Consider the following 22,145-nt stretch of genomic DNA (forward strand, 5'->3'; position numbering starts at 1 on the left):
AGAGGTGCTCCCTCTATCGGAGACAGAGCTCGATACATTTCCAACCTACGAAGTTCTCTAATTGATGTCTCCAACATGGAACTCTATTCGCTTTCGGATCCTTACAGGTCCACCACCGCTGCTGCCACTGAGTTTTATAGGGTCAGAAGCTGTAAATGTTGATGATTTTCACTATTGTGTTTTGTATGTCAAGTACATGTTCTAATTCTAATCCCTAACGCATGTTACAATACCTACTATTTATCTAGCAAATTCATCGTCTGTTTGTGCACTCTTATTGTATGCGGCCGGTTTAAAATAATTTAGACATTACAAAGATGAACTCATTAAAGTATTTTAATTTTTCACACAAATCCATAACCATTGAGTTTTAAATTACTGAAGCATGTAACTTTTGAAAGGGAGCAATATTAATCTGAATTATGAAGCAAACCCAGGTTAAGGTATACAATCCATTGCTTGATGATGCATGGGGATTGCTTCAGATCTCACACCAGCCACTACTCCACCAACCGTCGTAGAGGGCGGGATCACAGCTTGAATCCTCGTCCGGGAAGTCGGTATAGGCGTCCTCTCTGTAGACGTCAAGTTTAGCCATGAGATCAGCCACGACATCCGGGTAGTCGTCGGCGACATTGCTCTCTTCACACGGATCAGCTGAAAAGTGAACATTATTTAGTTTTAGCAGACGTGTTCTCTCAATTTTTCAGTCGCCTATATGGTGGGTCAATCTACACACCACATTTTCACAACCTATATGTGACTAGTCATAAAACTAATTTCGACATGACTGTTGATGACGTGCCCCACACTGATCATTTTTACTAGTCAATCCTGGGGGGGGGGGTCCATTTGCTCCAAACTGCCGTGAGAAGCCCCCCTATAAACCCTTCCGTTCCCATAATAAAGATGGGTCAAGATTTATTCAGGAGTGCCTAAGTTGTCACCTCGGTGGTAATAAAGTGCGGTGACTTTATATTGAGTTTACCTCACATAGATATATACACATGCTCAACTTATCTTAAGGTTGTGCGCGCCTTAAACTTAAAAGACTTAAACTTTTGCTAAAACTTTCCGTAAGGAATCTTTAAATCTTTCCATTTCGAAATAAAGAAAAACATATCAGGGGTCCCAGTGCAAAATTTGGAACACGAGAAACAAAGTGTTCAATATTTAATTGAAATGAAAGATGCCCGCCGTCCCTGTGATGACTGTACAGCAAAAAACAGGATGGTTGGACAGTCTCATATACATTACGTTTACTTTTTTGTACGTCTCACACAAGTTTGTAGATACATTGTAGATAAAAAGAACCGACTCAATTGAGTGAAATACTATCTGTAACTCTCCACTCCACTGTTTATCCGTGTGTGTCTAGACAGATTGGCATCAGTACGTATACATTGTATTATGGTTTGTTTAGCCAGAGTGCTGTCCTAATTAACTTTGGTCTCTACTATCAACTCGATAACTAATTTAGCAATTCCCTTGTGTGTTCTATCCAGACACTCAAATGACTCTGTTCTTTTATCTACAATGTTATCTACAAAACTTGTGTGCCACTTACAAAAAAGTAAACGTAATGTATATAAGACGTTCAACCATCCTGTTTTTTGCTGTATGACGAAAAATCAAAATTTCCGATTTTCACAAAAAATGAGCCGGTGAAAACTTAATAGTCCGTGAGCTTCAAAATGAGCCCCCCAAGTGGTTGAACAAAATCTAATTGTAAAAGTTCGAGACTCCGAACATATTTACACGTCCTAAATGTGCGTTCTAACTCAACAGATCGTAATTGTGTGGTGATTTAACACAACCGTCTATAAAGACAGGTTGACACAACTAGTGAAATCTTTATGTGCGCGATTACCTTCCATGTCGAAAAGCCACAATTCTGTTCCCTCAGGTTCTGGTATGGCAGGTCCTACGCCAGGTTCGTCGTCGGCGTCGTATGGCGTATCATACCAACTCACTGCAATGGAATTATGTAAGTAATTTTACTAAATATCCATATTGAAAAACTATGATTGTCAAAGAAGAGAGAAAAATATAAAAATCACTTCTCGAAGCCCATTTTTCTCAATAGTGGGTCTGATAGATACTGTGAAGCATGTATCCACATAGACTGAAAGATCGGTCGCTCGAGGACGCCCCCCACGTTCCCCTCCTCTTCCATCTAGAGAAATTAAATTCATCATATAGTCAGATGACGTAGGCCCCTCTTAACTGTTCAGGATTCGGAAGCATGTAAACTGTAGTTAAGATAAGTTTTAAGGAACTTTTTCGATCGGACAATTTCAACAACACCTTGTGACTAAGGACTTGGTCGTTTCGCTATATTTTTGAACTGGTTTTATTTACATGCAAAATCTGAACACTCAAAACTTACAAATTTTGCTTGCTGTGACGAGGAAAAACAACACATAAAATACTTCTGCTACTTACAGTGTTTTTCAGGATAACGGAAAGCTGGATATCCCTGGATGAATTTCCATTTGCCATCTCTGTCAAGATAAAAATGATGAGATAGATAAGCTAAAGATCTCCGAATTCGTTCATCATACTTCTTTACCATCTTAGATCGTCAGTGTACATTTCATCCCTGTCTTTGAGGGCGCACCTGACCTGACAAAAACTGGTCTTTGTGCCAAATAAAAAATATGATGTCTTTTTTGGAATGGTTCACACTTAGATAAAATCAAAAAGTAAAAACGTTCTCGACTGAACAACCTTATTTCCTGAGGGCGTATTACGGAAACACACATTAGTGTCACGCCTAGTCTTCATTATTAACATTATCATGGCTTCTCAGAGCCTCCCAGCTTTGCGATGTAACTAGACCTCTAGAATTATTTCATATTGTAAAACTGTTCAGTACCCGGCCTAGACTTCTAAATTCTTGCCTCTTCGACTTTGCATAGGTTGCACTCAGTGGAGGAGGCGCAGTGATATCAGCATATCATTCAGAATACTTGGGGAAATGTACAAAAATAGTTTTTCACCTTAGCGCAGCTGCTTTTGACATCTCTGGATAATCTTCATCGACCGTGATCAAGAAGCCATCCCTTTGGGATTCCTCGCCCTCGGATATTAATTTCCAGGCACTCACACCGTCGATATCAACTTTATAAAGGAATAACGAAAATGAATCGATGCACACCAAAGCCATGAATAGTCCTTTCATAGATGTAATAAAATTCAAACAAGCCTATCTAGCCAACCATCCATCCCGGATCCATCAACCCATACACCCATCCATCCATCCGTCAATCCATCCATCCATCCTTACATGCACCCATCTATCCGCCCACCCACCCATCATCCATCCATCCATCCCTCCATCCCTCCATCCATCCATCCATCAATCCATCCATCCATCCATCAATCCATCCATCCAGCCAACAATCCACCCACCTACTCACCCACCCACCTATCCATCCACCAACCTTACCATCAATCCATCCATCCATCAATCAATCCATCTATATGTCCATCTATCTATCGATCTATCTATCTAACTACCTACCTGTCTGTCTGTCTGTCTGTCTGCCTGTCTCTCTGTCGGTTTACTGTCTTTATGTCTGCCTGTCTCTCACCTGATGAGTCGTCAAAAGGTTCGAAGAACAAGATCACATCTGACCGAATTTTGCGCTTATTCGATCATGCACCGGAGAGGATGCCAATCAAGGTTGTAGTCAACGGAAAACCTGTGCCAAGCTATAATGCAGACAGCGCCATCATAACATAGGAGAAGAGAGTTCACGGACACACAATGCTTCCCCTTCTTCGGCATAAAAGCACAAGCTTGTAAAAACAGCCATCTTCGGTCAAGCCAAGCACCCAAACAGTGCAAACCTAGCGCTCTTTCTAGAAATCAGAAGTCTCACCTTCATGGAATGAAGTTTGCGGACAGAGAAGCTTCGAAGGATGTTACTGTGGACTGCCATGAGGGAGCGCAGAAAAGCCCTGTTCCACCAGCACACTATGCCAGGAAGACACAAGGACTGAACGGTTGAGGAAGACTTTATTGTAAAATAGGATTGAAAGTCAAATCGCATGTTTAGAAAGGCGGGGTTCAAAAATTAATGAAGAGACCTTCAGATGCACGGAAGAATTACAGATTATAAATTGGAAGGAGCAGTCAAAAATTTGGTTCAACAGGTTATTTCGAATGTTGTAAGTCGAGACCTTTCAATCCTATTTTACAATGCAGTCTCCTTCGATCATTCAGCCTTGCCTGTCAGCGATTTACTCACGTAAATACTCACAGTCAAGATCTCCACCAGAAACTTCCACGAATGTCGGGAAAACGTCGACAGCATGAATCATCCTGTACGTGAAATAACAGCCGGGTAAGGCCAAGAAAAATAAAAAGTTTGTTTCTCATCCTAGACATATTGTAAAAATGATGCGGTGACGCGGTTTTTTTCTTCTCATTTTTTTTTAATTTTTCAACCAACAAGAACGCGCAAAAACATGAAAACAACAAAGCAATGCACGCAGAGATAAATGCACAGCAGTGTTGCTTTAGTATTTTTGTATAGCAACAGTTCTGCGGTTTGACTTTTAGTGCAGCAATGCACAGTTTTGACAGCTTAATATAACAGTGACATATGTGTACAGTTCTAAATGGAATTTTAGTGTCAGTTATTTTGTTTACAGTTCTATTTTATACCGCACTGTGTTATGCACTATCGTCGCGTATTTTTACGTTTATTTTTTTTTTCATTTTATTTCCCCATGAGCAGAAAAAAGTTGACGCGGCGGGTCTGAATTGACGCGCGCGAGGATGAGAAACAAACTTTTTTGTTTTTCTTAGCCTAACTTCACTTCTCTTCAATGAAATATAACAGTTTGACATTGCAAAAATCGTGTACAGTTTGCATTGATGTTGATTGATATATCGAATTATTAACATTGGGTGGAAATAGCTGGTCGGGAGTACTCGCAAAGGTTGCATGGGAACCATGAAAGCTAAAAACCTCTTTGTCGTAATGCAAGTTGTAAAATTTAAATGTTGCAGCCATGTTGTTACTATGCTGTTTGTAAACCAGAAAGTCACACCGACGCAGTCCCGACGACCTCCTGCCTTTAATTCTAGAAACTGTCTTTTTTTGATGCATTCCGTTATTTCACTTTTGTATCATGTAAGAATTTTTGTTCGGTTACGTAAACCGTGCAGAGATACTTATTGGGCTTATCAACAGACGACGATGCTAGTGTCTTGCTGACTAGGTGATCGGGAGATTGATTGAGGTCGGGAGCCCATATGGCATATACTGACTGCATCAACGAGTTGAATACCAGGGACATTATGATGCTGAAGAAAATGGAAAAAACCCGAAACATCGAAAAATAAATGTGAAAATGGCCACAAATAATTTTTAACGCTTCTAGACCTACCCTTCGTTTACGTAACCGGTCTTCTCAACTCCATGGCCATAAGCTAGAGCCGCCACCCTGATCCCACCATCAAAGTAGGTGCCTTTGTTTCCACGGAGAGGGTAGTTGCTGGCGGCGTGTTTGACATCACCCCCATTCTGATGACGTCAAAAGAACGTGTGATCATTTTATAAAACTGTGATTACGCGTATATGTCGAGGCAATAATCGAGTTTACCTTCTAATAAAGCACGCCCCTGACCGAATCAACTTCTCATTTGTTATATTTATGGTGGAAACAGGCCACGTATTCAAGTTTGAGAGAAGAGCAAAACGTTTTGGGACCATCTTTCTGGGCTACCCAGAAGAATTTGAATTACATTCGTAACAAGCGTAACTTGAAATTTCTGCGATTGAAATACAGGAAATAGCAACTTTGTCTATATTACGTTTCATTATGGTGGAGATCAAATTCTCACGGTTATCTTTAAACCGAGATGTCAAGGCAAAATAATGATCGCAACCCTTCTGGCAGAAACCGTAGAGGTAGAAAGCGACTCGGGGACAGATATTTGGACTTTCAAATTTTGTCAATACTGTTTTGGTCTACCACTCCAGTACTAAATTTGCACAGTGAGTCCAATTTTTCATTCATACTCTACTCTTATTCGGCAAGAGAATGATTGGAAGTTTCATTACGAAACGTTTGAGCAAAAGTTGAAGTCTTTCACTTCCTAAACTTATGATACCAAAACGTCACTTCGAATGTCAAATGCAGAGAGTCAATCAGGGACGGACCATTAAAATTGATGTTTTGACAGAGGGAGCTGGTAAGTTTAAATAGAATGAATGAGAAGGCGACAGAGACCGGTGGGAGGGAGTTTAGAAACCATTTGTCAAAAAAGAAGGCACATGCATACGTATTTTGACGTACCATAGTTAGCTTCTCAAAGTTTGGGGATATGAAGAAAATATGTGGGGTCGAAAGTTCAAAATACTGACGCCCGCTGCGGCTTTGTTAGCAAAAACGTTATCATTGTGTTGAATAGTACAACCTGGATCATGTAATTTAGGTGTAGAACTCAAATGATATAGGGGGTGACGTAATGCTTACATCAGAGTGGAATAGAACGAATGTGTCGTCCCACAGTTTTTTTTCTTCCATGGCGGTTCTGATACGGCCAACAATGTCATCCATAAGGGTCACCTGACCTGAAGACGAACACGTACACGTATTGTCAACACTTCTATGTATGTATGTATGTATGTATGTATGTATGTATGTATGTATGTATGTATGTATGTATGTATGTATGTATGTGTAATGTGTATATATATATATATATATATATATATATATATATATATATATATATATATATATATATATATATATATATATATATATATATATATATATATATATATATATAAACATGTCGACGTTTTTAATAATTGTCTACTGGATTCACTTTATACTCTTTGTAAAACGTGTTTCCCTTGAACTAATGGAGGTGTACCGTCATTCTTGAGTTGCAAAATTCTTGTATATTTTATGATGTTATCAAGATTTGTAAATGTGCAATTTCAGGGCTTCGTATAGGCTACATGGCAGAAGTTATTGTATCGTTAAACAAGTAGGCGTTATACTTGGAGCTGAGATAAATTTATTGATTTGGATTCAGATTCAAGAGGAATCGGGCCTGTCTGAAAAAAGAAAGCACCGTTGAAACACTTCAAACGGGTATCAACATTTGTACTGACCTGAGTATGTTTTCCGTACTTCGTTGGTGACAAGACCGTCATACTTTTCCTTCCATTCATCGGGTACCTGATACAGACATTTTAATAAGATTTCAAATATACGTACAGCGTGCATGCCAATATTGTCCGTTACACTACACTATACTTCACAATTATTCCGAAATTCACTTGTTTCAAACGGTCGGCATCCGTTACTGTCAGCATGACGAGATCACACGATGACCGAAATTGCTGTTTGCACCCACGAGTTGCAGTATTACTATTTGTGGCTTAGAATACAATGAGCGAGTTTCAGGTCATTAAGCAAAACGTGTCCCTATAACTTATTAATATTGCATGAAGTATTGTCCCCATAACTGCAGACCTGACTAAAAATACTATGACTGTTAAAGTATACTGTTACTCGTTTCAATTTTGTAAGAGTTACCATGGAAAGAAAAAAATTCACCAATCACAGATTTTAAGGCCATTGTCTGGGCTAATGTCGGTCAAAATGCTCAAAAAAATCAAATTTTTTTTGTTCCTTCATTGTCACCCTCGACATGTATACTTTCAAATAAGCTATATCATTCTTCAAAAAATATTAACTAAAATCGAGAAAAATCGCGTTTTTTTCCCGCTGACCCCTGGTCAAATTTTATTTAGTCTAATTATATATTCAAAACAGGTAAATCGCTATTTTTGGTTGCCTAAAAACTTTGTTGAGTTATGGCATCATGTATGAAGTAGTGACCATTTGCTTGCTTATTGAAGCAGCTTTTTCAGAGGTAAAAATATGGCGTTGTGGAAATTGTGAGTTTGAGACTAATTGCAGTCTAAAAAAGCCAGATCAATGAGTAATCGGGAAGAAATTTGCAACAAATGATTCTGTTTTATATTTTGTGTGGATATTACTGTAAGGCATATAAAGATTTTCATTCAGGTATAGCAATTAAACCGGAAAACAAACCATATTAGACGTTATGGTGTCCATATACATAACAAGTAAAGAATCTCACATGAATTTCATTATCATGCTGATTATAAATCAATGTTTTTTTGATAATTAACAGTTCATTTTTCACTTAGAAAGCAATTACAACCAGGCTTTTGTAAATAGAATTCTAACTGACAATTTAAACTTGTCCAATACCCTATTTTGAGGTCGTAAACTTTGCATGAAGTATGAGTATCACCTTTATGTTGTAAACATTTCAATCCAATACTCCTAACAATTGTGTTTTGTACTGCATTCGTTTCTTGTGGCAGTAATAACTCTTGAAAGAATGGTTGGAATGCAATGAAAATCAACCAACATATGTGAAATTAAATACTTTACAAAATAAACCTCAAAAAACAAGGTCATCCAATCATGTCATAGTAGAAACTTGACGGAAAGTTGTGAAATTTATTAATTTTTCAATCTTACCGAGATGACTATGATTTAATTTATATTGACATCTTATACAGTCATAGATTTAGGTTCATATTGTAATACATATACATCTGAATGCTACAGAAAAAAATTCGGTTGTTGTATGACTTTTCGTTCAATAGATATCTTTGCCACAAATTTCCTCATATTTTTAACCCTGAAATTGTCGCCAGGGCAACCGAATATCCGGTTTTCCCCCTGCACTGCATTTTACCATCTACTGCAACAAAAAGATGACAAACTCTGAAAACAAGGTACTACACGGTTAGTGTTTAAAATAGCCCCTACAATAGCCTTAAGCCGGTTTGCCGCTATTTAAAAACAGCGTCTTGGGCATGTTGAATACCAAGGAACGCCCTTTTGATCATATATGGGCGTATTTAGATTACAGGTGACTTTAAGCGGATCATAAAGGTCACAAATGTAAACTCTGCAAGTATCTGAGTTGCTAAACGTAAAGCCATGAGCTATCTCCCGTCTCCAGACACTACATTTTGCTACTTTTTTTTTGTATTTAAGTTCACAATTTGCTACTTACCTCGACGGGTGAATGGGGCAATTGGAAGGCAACATAGAGGTACATCGGAGTCTCTGGGTCATGATTTTCGATGATTTCTTGGAATCGATCCTTGAATAACAGCTACAGAGAGAGAGAGAGAGAGAGAGAGAGAGAGAGAGAGAGAGAGAGAGAGAGAGAGAGAGAGAGAGAGAGAGGGGAGGGAGAGAGAGAGACTAAGTGCTATGTTATGAGAGACGGGAGTCGCATTTAATGCCGCTGACATGACGGGGATGATTTGTATTTCACCATGACAACAAGTGATAACGTGACTAAGTCCGTTCCGGAAGCCAAATCATGTCGGTATGGCTATTAACGTCTTTGTCACAAATAACGATGTAAGATGAAACTTTGTCTTTTACATTTACGTTGTGTATTTACGGAGTGTTTGAAAAAATGCACTGAATCGGTGACAATGTACACAGTTGAGCGGTGAATAGTCTGCACTCACAATACACAACAAACAAACAAACACCAGCCAGTTCTGGTCAAGGGTCTCGAGGAGAAGGGGGTAGCTTCCACCGTAACCAAGGAGAGGTCCATAGACTAGTTAATTCAAACAGAGACGGGAATTAAATCCTCGGTCTGTGGCAAGAACGAAAAGCAGAGCGTTGACTGGATAAAAAGATGAGAATGTATACTTACAGAAGTGTAGACGCCATCAACGCCCTCGCCTTCAACTCTTTTACCGTCGTCACGGAAATCGTATCCGTTGTATTTGCCAGTACCATAGGGTCCTGTGTTGAGAGATAATAGATTAAAGATTGCCCGCACAGTGTCAAGTATTATCTCTGAAATTTCCTAAGGAATTAGGCTTGCTAAAAACCAGTCGGTACACCATTATTGAATAAGTAGAAGATTAAACTGACGAAGAATTCACACCGGCTTTTATCGCATGACCGGAGTGAAAACGTTCACTACGACTGATAGCAAGCACAAATGAAGGAATCGCAGACATACTCAAACAGGTGCTCTGGTATAGGAAAAACTGACTTGCGTTGCAAAGAAAGATGGAATTTCAAAAAAGAAAGTAAAATAACTACAAAATCACTTGGCGTCTGATCAGACTTGTCGAACGCTAGCGCGCATGTGATTGGCTGGGCTGTCTACGTGACGATTACAAATGCTTGCGAATGCATGGATTGATCATCTCTCAGCTTCGACAGCACCTTTGTTTTCTCGCATCTGATAAATTTGCCAATCGTTATCTTAAATAAAACTTTCTAGTTCAGAATCCCTGAGACGATATACCTTTCTCCGATGTCTTATGGGTTATGTAGTCGACAGATCCGAGATAGAAACCGAAAAAGTGGTCGAAGCCTCGGTTGGTCGGAATGTAGGACGAGTTGCAGTAGCCTAAATGCCACCTGTGGGTCAGAATACACAGTGTCACTCAAAAATCAACTTCAATCGAAACATTGAAACAGAAAATCTAGCACTTTGTCAGTTTATACATGTAAATTAGATCAAATATCTATCTATCTATCTATATATATATATATATATATATATATATATATATATATATATATATATATATATATATATCATATATATATTGTTACGATGCCCCATATTCAATTTTTTGTAAGCTTGGTCGAGAGAGGTTGATAGCTTGGCTCGAGAGCTTTACAGTACGTCGTCACTGTGTTCCAAGAGTTTATGTAAATTTATACGGTGGACATTTTAATGTTGCTGCCGACCAGGTGTATACCGAATATATATACACGTTCTCAAAATACATGAGGAGACTGCACAACATCTGAAAGGAGCTCGCCTGTCTGACTGAGATTGCTGTACACGCCTGTCTGATCTGAACGTATGCTGCACAACGGACTGTATAGAGAACTTGAGGTTACAGAAAAAAGGGCAGATATCGCAGGGCAATCAACGATTGTTTCTTCAGTAGTAACGGAGGAAGAGGAAAACCGCTATTGCAAACGTCAACACGAAGTTGTGGACTGTGTAGTGAATGCCACGTCACACTAAAGACCGGACGGTTTGATTGAAACCACACTCCGCGGACTTTTTGTGAAAAGGACTGGTTAACACTCAAAGCTCTCGACCAAGCAGGGTAATTTTTGCATAATTTTAATTATTTGTGAGTATTTTAGTTTCTATTAAATAATTTTGGTTACTATTGAACTCCATAGTGCGCTTCTCGTATTCACTGCCTGTGTGTGGTAATTTCTACCGTAACAGAAAGTGGGGGCTCGTCCGGGAGCACGGACATTTGCTAGCGTATTTTGTAACTTGGTAAGAAAACGTTAAACGTGTAACTAAATTGACGTGAAAGTGAAGCCAGCAATGGAGTTCAAACCAGATAAATATTTAGAAAAACCTTCTTTTGAAATTTTCAAGAGGTTAAGGAAACAGGATTTGTTGTTGCTTGCCGAGCATCTTCAGCTTACTGTTAGTCCATCAATGAAAAAACAGGAGATTAAAAGTGTTGTCGTCAAAGCTTTAATTGACTTAGGGAAATTTAGTGCGGATGCGTTGAAACTCATTGAGTCTGAGATCGATAGCGATGCAGTGAGAATACGGCAAATAGAGTTGGATCACGAGTATAGAATGAGGCAATTAGAAACAACTGATAGGGAAACGCAAAGAAAACTGGAGCTTGAACAAATGAAATTAGAGAGGGAGAGAGAAAAAGAAACAAAATCCAATGTAATGGAAGCTGATAACTTGTCAACAGGGCCATACCATCAGAGTTTTGATGCAGCAAAGTATATTCGGCTTGTTCCTCAATTTCAAGAAAAGGAGGTTGACAGTTATTTCCAGCATTTTGAAAAAATTGCAACTAGTCTCAAATGGCCTAGAGATGTTTGGACCATGTTGTTGCAAAGTGTCCTAACAGGTAAAGCTCGTGAAGTGTTTTCTGCCTTACCCATTGCTCAAAGTAGTGACTATGATTTTGTAAAAGAAGCAATTCTCAAATCGTACGAGTTGGTACCAGAGGCTTACCGGCAAAAGTTCAGAACTGTTCAAAAGAGAGGCGATCAAACTCATGTTGAATTTGCAAGAGAAAAGGAAAGATTATTTGACAGGTGGTTGCAGGCGAAAGGAATAAATCAGAACTATGATAAGCTTAGGGAATTGATGTTGGTTGAAGAGTTCAAACAGTGTGTACATGTTGATATTAAAACTCACTTGGATGAACACAAAGTTGTGAATTTGCATGAAGCAGCCACTGTGGCTGATGATTATTCTTTGACCCACAAACTTAGCTTTAACAAAAGCGGTCAAGCATTTACAAAGCGGTCAAGCCAAGTCGAGTGGTTTTCAATCTTCCAAAACGTTTGAACAGAAATCTCCATCTTTTCATAAAGGCAAGGAGAATACTAATTCCGCCGAAAAAGGTAAAGTTGGAGTCTTTAAGACTACGCCCACATGTGCCTATTGTAAAAAGAAAGGCCATGTCATTTCAGAATGTTGGTTTTGCAAAGAAAGCAAAATAAAGCAAAAATTGAACCAACTGCTTGCACGATTGCAGAAAATCTTCCTAAAATATCCAATGTGTTTAAAGTTGGAGAATTTGTTGAAAGGTCAAAGTCTGATATGATAGACAAATTTAAACCCTTTGTCTTTGAGGGATTTGTATCCTTAATAGGGGATGAAGCTAATCTACGACCCATAAAGATATTGCGTGATACAGCAGCCTCACAAACTTTATTATTAGAGGGTGTGTTACCTTTATCTGAAATGAGCTCTGCAAAAGCAGATGTGTTAATAAAGGGTGTAGAATTAGGTTATATAAATGTACCATTGCATTCGATAAATTTACAGTCAGACTTAGTTTCAGGGCCTGTTACAGTGGGAGTACGACCCACTCTACCCGTTGAAGGTATTTCTATGTTGCTAGGCAATGATTTGGCTGGAGGAAAGGTGTTCCCCGATCCAATTGTAACTGACAAACCTAGCATTGATAATGGGATTTGTGATGAAGAAAGTGAAATATTTCCCGCTTGTGTTGTAACTAGGGCCATGAGCCAAAAGGCTTCAATTAATAGAAAGGATGTGACAAATAGATTTAATGATGATTTGGATATTGGGCTAGAGGACACGTTCTTTTCTCGACTTGATGAGTGTCACTCTACTGTTAATAAAGTCAAAGATATCTCAAATCAGAGTAATGAAATGCATCCTAAAGATGAGAACTCTATCAAGGAGAATTTCAGTCGTAATAGACTTATTACAGAACAGCACAAGGATCCCGAAATTGTGAATTTAAGGAAAAGGTCAGTGTCCCTCAGTGAAATTGAAAAAGTACCAGTATGTTTCTATACAAAAAATGGCATACTCATGAGAAAATGGCGACCTCCTCATGCATCAACTGAAGATGAATGGAGAGTTGTTGATCAAATTGTCGTGCCTAAATTATATCGTACAGAAATAATTAGTTTAGCCCACGACAATCCTATGAGTGGACATCTTGGAATAAATAAAACTCATGACAAAATTCTTAATCATTTCTACTGGCCCAATTTGAGACGGGATGTTGCTAAATATTGTAAGTCATGTCATGCATGTCAGATGGTAGGCAAACCCAATCAAAAGATTCCGGTAGCGCCACTCAAGCCTATACCCGCTTTTTCAGAACCATTTAGTCAGGTTTTGATAGATTGTGTAGGTCCATTGCCGAAAACTAAATCAGGAAACGAATACTTGTTAACAATTATGTGTGCGTCTACTCGTTTTCCAGAAGCAATTCCTCTGAAAAATATCAGCGCACCCAAGATTGTGAAAGCACTTATCAAGTTTTTCACTTTTGTAGGTCTTCCTAAATCCATACAATCCGACCAAGGATCGAATTTCATGTCGGGTTTGTTTCAGCAGGTTATGCACCAGCTAAATATCAAGCAGTATAAATCAAGTGCGTACCATCCTGAATCACAGGGGGCTCTGGAACGTTTCCACCAGACTTTAAAAAATATGATACGTACTTTTTGCCTTGAAACAAGTAAGGACTGGGATGAAGGAATTCACTTACTCTATTTGCTGTCAGAGAAACTGTTCAAGAATCAATTGGTTTCAGCCCCTTCGAGTTGATTTTTGGACACTCAGTTCGTGGGCCATTGAAGTTGCTGCACGAGAAGTGGCTTTGTAAGGAGATTGAAATGAATCTTTTGGAGTATGTTTCTAATTTCAAGAATACAATTAGTAGGGCTTGTGAAATCGCCAAAATGAACCTTAAAAAAGTCAAGCAAAAATGAAACAATGGTATGACAGTGATGCCAGGACAAGAGTATTTAAACCGGGAGATAAGGTTTTAGTACTATTTCCAATCCAAGGGCGTCCCTTACAAGCCAGATACTACGGTCCTTATGAAATTGAGTCTAAGGTGAATGATGTTGACTATGTTGTGAAGACTCCAGGAAGACGTAAAGAAAAGCAATTGTGTCATGTTAACATGTTGAAAGAATACATTGAAAGAAATGTTACTGAATTTCAGTCAGTTTCTGCCTCCACTCACCTTAGTGACGATCATGCAAGCTGTGGCCAAGAAAATGAAGTGAGCAAAGGCAAGAAATTTGATCATGATATCAAGTTGAAAAATTCAGACTTCCTTGCAAATTTGGATGACAAACTCAGTCATCTGACAAAAGAACAAAGGGAAGAGTTGAAAAGTTTGATATTAGAGTTTAAACACTTGTTTGCAGATGTGCCTGGCAGAACTGATAAATTGTGTCATGATGTTGATGTTAACAATGCAATTCCAATTAAACAACACCCTTATCGAGTTAACCCTGTGAAGTTAAAATATGTCAAAAGTGAAATCGACTACATGTTGCAAAATGACATCATTGAACCAAGTTGTAGTCCATGGAGTTCGCCATGTATACTTGTGCCGAAAGAGAACGGTTCATATCGTTTCTGTACAGATTACAGGAAGGTGAATTCAGTCACAAAGACAGATTCATATCCATTGCCAAGAATAGATGACTGCATCAATAAAATTGGTGAGGCAAAATTTGTAAGTAAGTTTGACTTGTTGAAGGGATATTGGCAAATTCCACTCACTGAGCGTGCCAAAGAAATATCAGCTTTCGTTACACCTGACGGTCTGTACAATTATAAAGTCATGCCATTTGGTATGAAAAACGCTCCAGCCTCATTTCAACGCCTAATTAACCGTATCATAAGTGATTTGGATGGCTGCGAAGGGTTTGTTGATGACGTCAGTGTTTACAGCGATACATGGGAGGAGCACTTGCAGCGATTGCGCAAATTCTTTGAAAGATTGACAGAGGCCAAACTCACAATAAATCTTGAAAAGAGTGAATTTTGCCATGCTACAATAAAATACCTTGGCCATGTTGTAGGCAGGGGTCAAACTAAGCCTGTACTTGCAAAAGTTGAAGCAGTCCTAGGTTTCCCAGTTCCAAAAAATAAGAAAGAAGTAATGAGATTTCTGGGCATGGCCGGTTATTACCGACGATATTGTCAAAATTTTGCAACTATTGTTGAACCACTAACGGAATTACTAAGAAAGAATAAGAAATTTGTGTGGTCAGAAAATTGCCAATCAGCATTTTCTAAAATTAAGGCCATACTTGCCAGTTCTCCAGTTCTTGTGATGCCAGACTTTGACAAGCAGTTTAAACTATGTGTAGATGCATGTGATGTTGGTGTCGGTGCAGTATTAATGCAACAGGGGGAAGATCAGATTGATCATCCGATTGCTTATTTCTCAAAGAAATTCAATATCCATCAAAGAAAGTATTCTACAATTGAAAAGGAATGCTTAGCCCTACTGCTTGCTTTGGAGCACTTTGATATTACTTGAATATCACACTGCACCCAATCATGGTCTTCACTGATCATAACCCCTAACGTTCATCCATAAGATGAAAAACAAGAATCAGAGATTAATGAGATGGAGCTTAACAATCCAAGAGTATGATTTAGAGATAGCTCATATAAAAGGTAAAGATAATGTAATTGCAGATGCGTTATCAAGAAGTGATTAAAAATGTAAGCAAGTGATTTAACATTTGTCATAATGTGACTTGCATACTGTGAAATGCATCGGTTGTTATGTACTGTATTTTGTGCTATTGAAGTTTTCATTGCACTCAAACTTTTTCTAAAGGGGAAGGTGTTACGATGCCCCATATTCAATTTTTTGTAAGCTTGGTCGAGAGAGGTTGATAGCTTGGCTCGAGAGCTTTACAGTACGTCGTCACCTGTGTTCCAAGAGTTTATGTAAATTTTATACGGTGGACATTTTAATGTTGCTGCCGACCAGGTGTATACCGAATATATATACACGTTCTCAAAATACATGAGGAGACTGCACAACATCTGAAAGGAGCTCGCCTGTCTGACTGAGATTGCTGTACACGCCTGTCTGATCTGAACGTATGCTGCACAACGGACTGTATAGAGAACTTGAGGTTACAGAAAAAAGGGCAGATATCGCAGGGCAATCAACGATTGTTTCTTCAGTAGTAACGGAGGAAGAGGAAAACCGCTATTGCAAACGTCAACACGAAGTTGTGGACTGTGTACTGAATGCCACGTCACACTAAAGACCGGACGGTTTGATTGAAACCACACTCCGCGGACTTTTTGTGAAAAGGACTGGTTAACACTCAAAGCTCTCGACCAAGCAGGGTAATTTTTCCCATAATTTTGAATTATTTGTGAGTATTTTAGTTTCTATTAAATAATTTTGGTTACTATTGAACTCCATAGTGCGCTTCTCGTATTCACTGCCTGTGTGTGGTAATTTCTACCGTAACAATATGCACGTCAATATATTATATTATATATACATACATATATACACACACATAATAATATATATATAAATATAAGCTTATATATATATATATATATATATATATATATATATATAATACATATATACATATATATTGGAAAAAATTTTATAGGGATACAGTTTGAATATAAAGAGTACTGGGTAGGCCAGGCTTATGCCTAATGAAAGTCGTCGTTATCAACTCACTTTCCGACGCCGTATGTCGCATAGCCCTCTTCCTTCAGTACTTGTGGCAAAATCGTCAGCCTCGGAGGCAATCCATGTGGACGGTCAGGCTTGTAAACCAAATGCTGAAATAATTGATATGTATAGAACTTAACGTGTATAATTTAAATGAAAATGTGAGGAAGCAGAGAGTGTAATATTCTTTCTTCTATTCGAAAGGGACAGGCTGCCTGATATACATTTATCACTTTATTATGTACTTTAAACTTCCGAGAACGCGCGATCCGTGTTCGCTAAACTCTATATTGTTCTAGGGAATACCGGTGACGTTCTGGCAGTCATATCAATGTTTATCGGTCAATATTATTTACAGAACAAAGACAGTCAAATGTTCAGTCCAGCAGGAGTCATTTCCATCTTCTGCAAGTGAGCTGTCGTTATGTCTTTGAGTTCCAAAGAATCACCAAATGTCAAGCGGCAGGCATATTTTCAAAGTCATGGCATAGGATTTGCGACTGTTATGCTTTTTATCATACTTTAAACATTCTCAGAAAGAGCACTGTGACTGTAGTCCCTGTGTCATCAAGCCTCTGTTGAACGCAACTTGACTGAAGTTTGGATAGCCAATACTACCTTCCGTCACGTCGCCTTGATATCACCTAACGTTTGTTTCTGAAAGTAGCATGCCCCTTCAAAGTGCTGTTTATCTCTGAATGCTTGTCTGTCTGTCTGTCTGTCTGTCTGTCTGTCTGTCTGTCTGTCTGTCTGTCTGTCTGTGTCTATTCCCTCCCTCCCCCCCTCTCTCTCTCTCTCTCCCTCTCTCTGTCTCTCTCTGTCTCTCTCTCTCTCTCTCTCTCTCTCTCTCTCTCTCTCTCTCTCTCTTCTCTCTCCTCTCTCTCTCTCTCTCTCTCTCTCTCTCATCATAGTTTATCTCCTGTCATTACCTGAGATCCGATGTTAGCAGAATAGAAGCCACTCATTAGACAGGAACGAGTCCTGCAATGACACCAACATCAAGTAAATTTTCGACTGCGTTATTGGGAAAAATGTGTTAATAAAAAGAGGATGTACTTATACAAAATATGGCATTGATCGGAAAGTGATATCAACAAGTTGAATATCAAAATTTAAACTTTGTATACGACGAGTTTCACGATTAAAAGAATTAGGAAGAACGCGTCCCGGGGTCTACAATACCCGTTCGGCCTGACACCTGTGGTGTTAACTTTGAAGTTTGTGGAGTATATGACGTTTTCACTGGCTTATTTTCGTAAAAATAGAATTGTTTTCTAATAGATTAAGCAAATGGATGGCGGCCATTTTGAGCTTCAAGTGTAAAATACTGGGTATTTCGTTTCTCCAGCACCAAATTTTGATGTTATCATTGATTTCAGAAGGTAATGTTTTAAAGTTTTCGTCTGTTTTCATTGATTTCAAAAATAATTTTCCGATTTTCAGAAATTTATGACGGCGAAATATTAATTTCTTCCAAAGGTTTCTGGATGAGAAAAAGATCACACTAGATCACGCTACAAAAGCATTTAAAGTTTTTTTGAGTCCGAAAACTGTCGTCATGCTGAAAGAATGTTGACTTCCTTGTCGCATCGACTCGAAACCGATAAACTTAAAAGTTAAACTTTTGCTTAAACTTTCTCCTTGGACACTTTACGTAATCCTTCTTAGTAGCAATCACTGTCACCCTTCAAATTTTGTTACCATAGAAACAAATCGAACCATAGAAACAAAATGATCACTACTCTGTATGTTGACTCTGTTGGGAAATACAAATGTTCAGAAAAGTAACTTTAGCAAATAAACTACGCATTCTCTGCACGTGCGGCTTTAGGATAATTCCACGCAAAAATAAGTAACAGGCCAGTCAAATACATGTATTGTACAGATTTCAGAGTCCAAATATCTGTCCCATAGGCACATTATACCTTTCAATAGCATTCGCATTTTTAGGAAAATAAAATCCTGTAGTAGACTGATTCAGGAAACCGGAATCTTGTTTTCTGACTATGGACCATTCTTAGCAATACTTACGGGCTGCAAGACGTCTGTACATACATATTGTCTAAGATTACACCATTGTCAGCGAGATCTTGTAAGTTTGGTGTAATCATTTGATCATTATGCCAACTCACATCATCCCAACCTGAGTGGGAAGAAAATAAAAATATTCATCGGTGAACATAATGTAGTGGCTCAGCTAGAACAACGCTTTTGCACAAATATAGGACATTGTCGTGATAATATCATTCCAAAGTTATCTAAGTATGATAAGCTTTTGTTTGCGTAAAACCGACCGACATTCACCTGTCAAGTCCTCAATGTGAATACGTCAAGTTGATCAGACATTAAGTGGTCAGGACTATTTTGTTTCGCAAACCTGAGATGTCCGGCCCTAAGGTATCCATCGCCTACAGGCAAATCTCTGTCATTCAATAATAGCGATCATTCCGCGGTGAGACTACTGAACTCAAACTAGATCATTAAAATTTGACAGTAAGTTGAAAAACTCACCGAGATCATCAGCTACGATGTGTAAGATATGGGGTCTTGGTGGGCCCGGCCTGGCTGAAATAACACATATAATATAACATTTGACAACGGTGTTGACTAACATTTATCAAAACGGTAACATTTTATGCAAATATTTCAGAAACAAAAAGTTGTGTTTTCCTCGTGGTTTTAACTTTTTATGAGGAGCTTGTTCTCTCGATAATAGCTTTGTTTGTATCTCATCATAGGAGAGATGCGGCAACGCTTTCTCTAAGTGAGAAAGAAGCCCAATATCGATGGTAATTGTATGTGGCGAAATTCTGATTTTAGCCACACTTTTGGGCATGTGCAGTTTCGGTTTCACTCAGATGCATCCCTGAACTAGTCACTACAATGGTATGGAGGCTTCTTTTCCATCACGTGTTATCGAAACGTCAGGCGGAACAGCAGCTATAATCGCGCCATTAAATGAACAGAGTGGGGATACTAACCAATCACCAGAGGTGTGAATCCAAGCAAGCTTACAAGAAACAAGATTGCCATCTCTTGTTTTACGTTCTTAGAACTGACACTGATCTGGAGTTCGACTGTAGTAGCTGTGTAAAAAGGCATAACAAAGTCAAAATTTGACAATCGTTTGAAGTCGTGTTATTTTCAGGTAATGATCAAGTATTTGGCAGATGAATTTGTGTCTTTTCAGAAAGGAAAGAGCTCGATATAAAGATTGTATCCCTTAGCAATGTCACTAAGGGACGCAAACCACAGCCAAATGGAAATCAAAACTTTTAATGCTTAGCTAGAAAATAAGAAAATGATCCTATAACATATCCAAAATTCTTGTTTCGTATTCTTCTGTGGACTGGATTTGATGTCAATGAACAAATTGGTTATTTGAAAAGTCAAATCAATGTGTGAAAATACTAAAAAAGATGAACGGTTTTCTACTTACGTAATCCTTTTATACACTTTCACTTGCCAGGGACTGTTTTCATCTAACTGTCGGTCCTTCTCTTTTTAAGTGATGTGAAGCGAATATGCAAATTGCAATCTCTGTCTGTCCGCCGCAGAATTGTCAAAAACTCCATAAATACGTTGCACTTATACTGGCACTTTTGGACAATTTTATACAGATTATTCAACCGAACATATGGATACCCCAGTGTTTTGACATTCTAAATTTAATACCAGAAATTAAAGGCAGCCTTTTAGTCGTCGCTCTTTGCAGTACGTGTTTACACTTTCACATCAACCTGGGCGATTTATCGACAGACAGGGTGTTCAGTGAATAGAATCTCAATTCCCGGAAGTACCATTATGTGGTCTACCGTCAAGATTTTATTACCTCGAAACAAGGGAATAACACCTTAATCAAATACAAAAATCTTTATAAAATCTGCTGGCTCGATATCAGATGAACGTATGAAATTTCCTGTTACATTAGTGCACCTTAATTAATTGCTGGTGATTTCCTGATTAAGGTAGAAGGCGCCAATAGTAGGGGCCAGCTATTCCGACTCTCAAACCTTTACAATATTCTTTTAGTCTACCACTTGTAGGGGCTTATTTCGAAGATTTGGAGTAAATGAAGTTTTCACCCGCTTGGTTTTGTGAAAATCAGGAATTTTTCCCATAGAGATAACATAGGGATGACGGCCATTTTGAATTTCAAGTATGCGTAAATATTGAGTAATTTGTTTCTCTAGTACCAAACTTTGGACAGTGACCCCGTTTTTTATTCTTGCTTTTCAAAGAGATTGGTCAATGTTTGCTGGAGGAAAGTTTGAGCTAAAGTTTAAATCTTTCAATTTCGAGTTGCGAAACTACCTTAAAGGAGATCTAGAAAAATGTTACGTCATCAACTACGTGAACTGAACGATCATGCACTCATAAAACGGTCTCTGAATTCGGTAGCGGAGAGAGTCAATCCAATTTATATCCCTCAAATAAGCATGGGACTTAAAGAACTTGCATTATTGTAACTTTATTACAAAAAAGATAATCAAATGGCTAAAACTTTTGCTTCAGAGAATAACTAGGAAGTGAAGACATACAATGATATTTTAATAATTCTCCTGAAGTTTAAGTTTTATTTTGTTATGGATTAGTGCAGAGAAATAAATGTTTGACATATTATCTCGAGGTCCAGCACGTCGACACCACCTTTTCAATTAATGATTGAATATGGCTTATTTCGTCAAGTCATCCGACTGAGTTCCAAACCCATGCGGAAAAATCCGTGGAATTGTCTCGAGTTTTCACATGCAACTTGATAGGATTGGCTGATACGGCACGATGCGATGATAGTCCTCCCTGTGTCTGCCCCACCCAAAGACACCCATAAGATGTTGCATTGGGGTTTGATTTTCGACAAAACGCGAAGTTTGGTCTTCGAGAATTTACGGAGAGTTATGTTGAACGCCCTACCCTGATAAATATGTTGATGATATACTCCTTATTGTATGGCATTGGTTAAATACCAAGTTTTTGTGAATAGCAAAGTTAAATCTAAATATATTGACAAATTACACTAGAGAAACAGAAATTTTATCCATTTTAGTTTTTACAGATGCT

At 38.4% G+C, this 22,145-nt stretch overlaps 1 protein-coding gene across 2 annotated transcripts; it reads right to left on the bottom strand.

Annotated features, from left to right (window-relative positions):
- Window positions 1–320: 320 nt before the first annotated feature.
- Window positions 321–20,882, bottom strand: LOC139114508 (arylsulfatase B-like). 2 transcript variants are annotated; one of them, XM_070676299.1, is made up of 17 exons: window positions 20,524–20,882; window positions 20,066–20,170; window positions 19,596–19,649; window positions 19,116–19,227; window positions 18,014–18,065; window positions 17,091–17,194; window positions 10,367–10,482; window positions 9,761–9,852; window positions 9,098–9,199; window positions 7,146–7,212; window positions 6,496–6,593; window positions 5,404–5,540; window positions 4,269–4,330; window positions 3,003–3,123; window positions 2,446–2,504; window positions 1,871–1,972; window positions 321–657 (listed from the first exon to the last, which is right to left on the bottom strand). In XM_070676299.1, exons 2-17 carry the CDS (start codon window positions 20,115–20,117, stop codon window positions 482–484), a joined length of 1,506 nt encoding a protein of 501 aa, XP_070532400.1. In that variant the 5' UTR covers window positions 20,118–20,170; window positions 20,524–20,882; the 3' UTR covers window positions 321–481. The 2 variants fall into 2 exon arrangements, with proteins under 2 accessions (XP_070532400.1, XP_070532397.1); XM_070676296.1 differs by having other exon boundaries at window positions 4,257–4,330; window positions 20,524–20,668.
- Window positions 20,883–22,145: the final 1,263 nt, after the last annotated feature.

This window comes from Ptychodera flava, chromosome 2, assembly GCF_041260155.1.
Source record: "Ptychodera flava strain L36383 chromosome 2, AS_Pfla_20210202, whole genome shotgun sequence".
NCBI classification, from domain to species: Eukaryota; Metazoa; Hemichordata; class Enteropneusta; family Ptychoderidae; genus Ptychodera; species Ptychodera flava.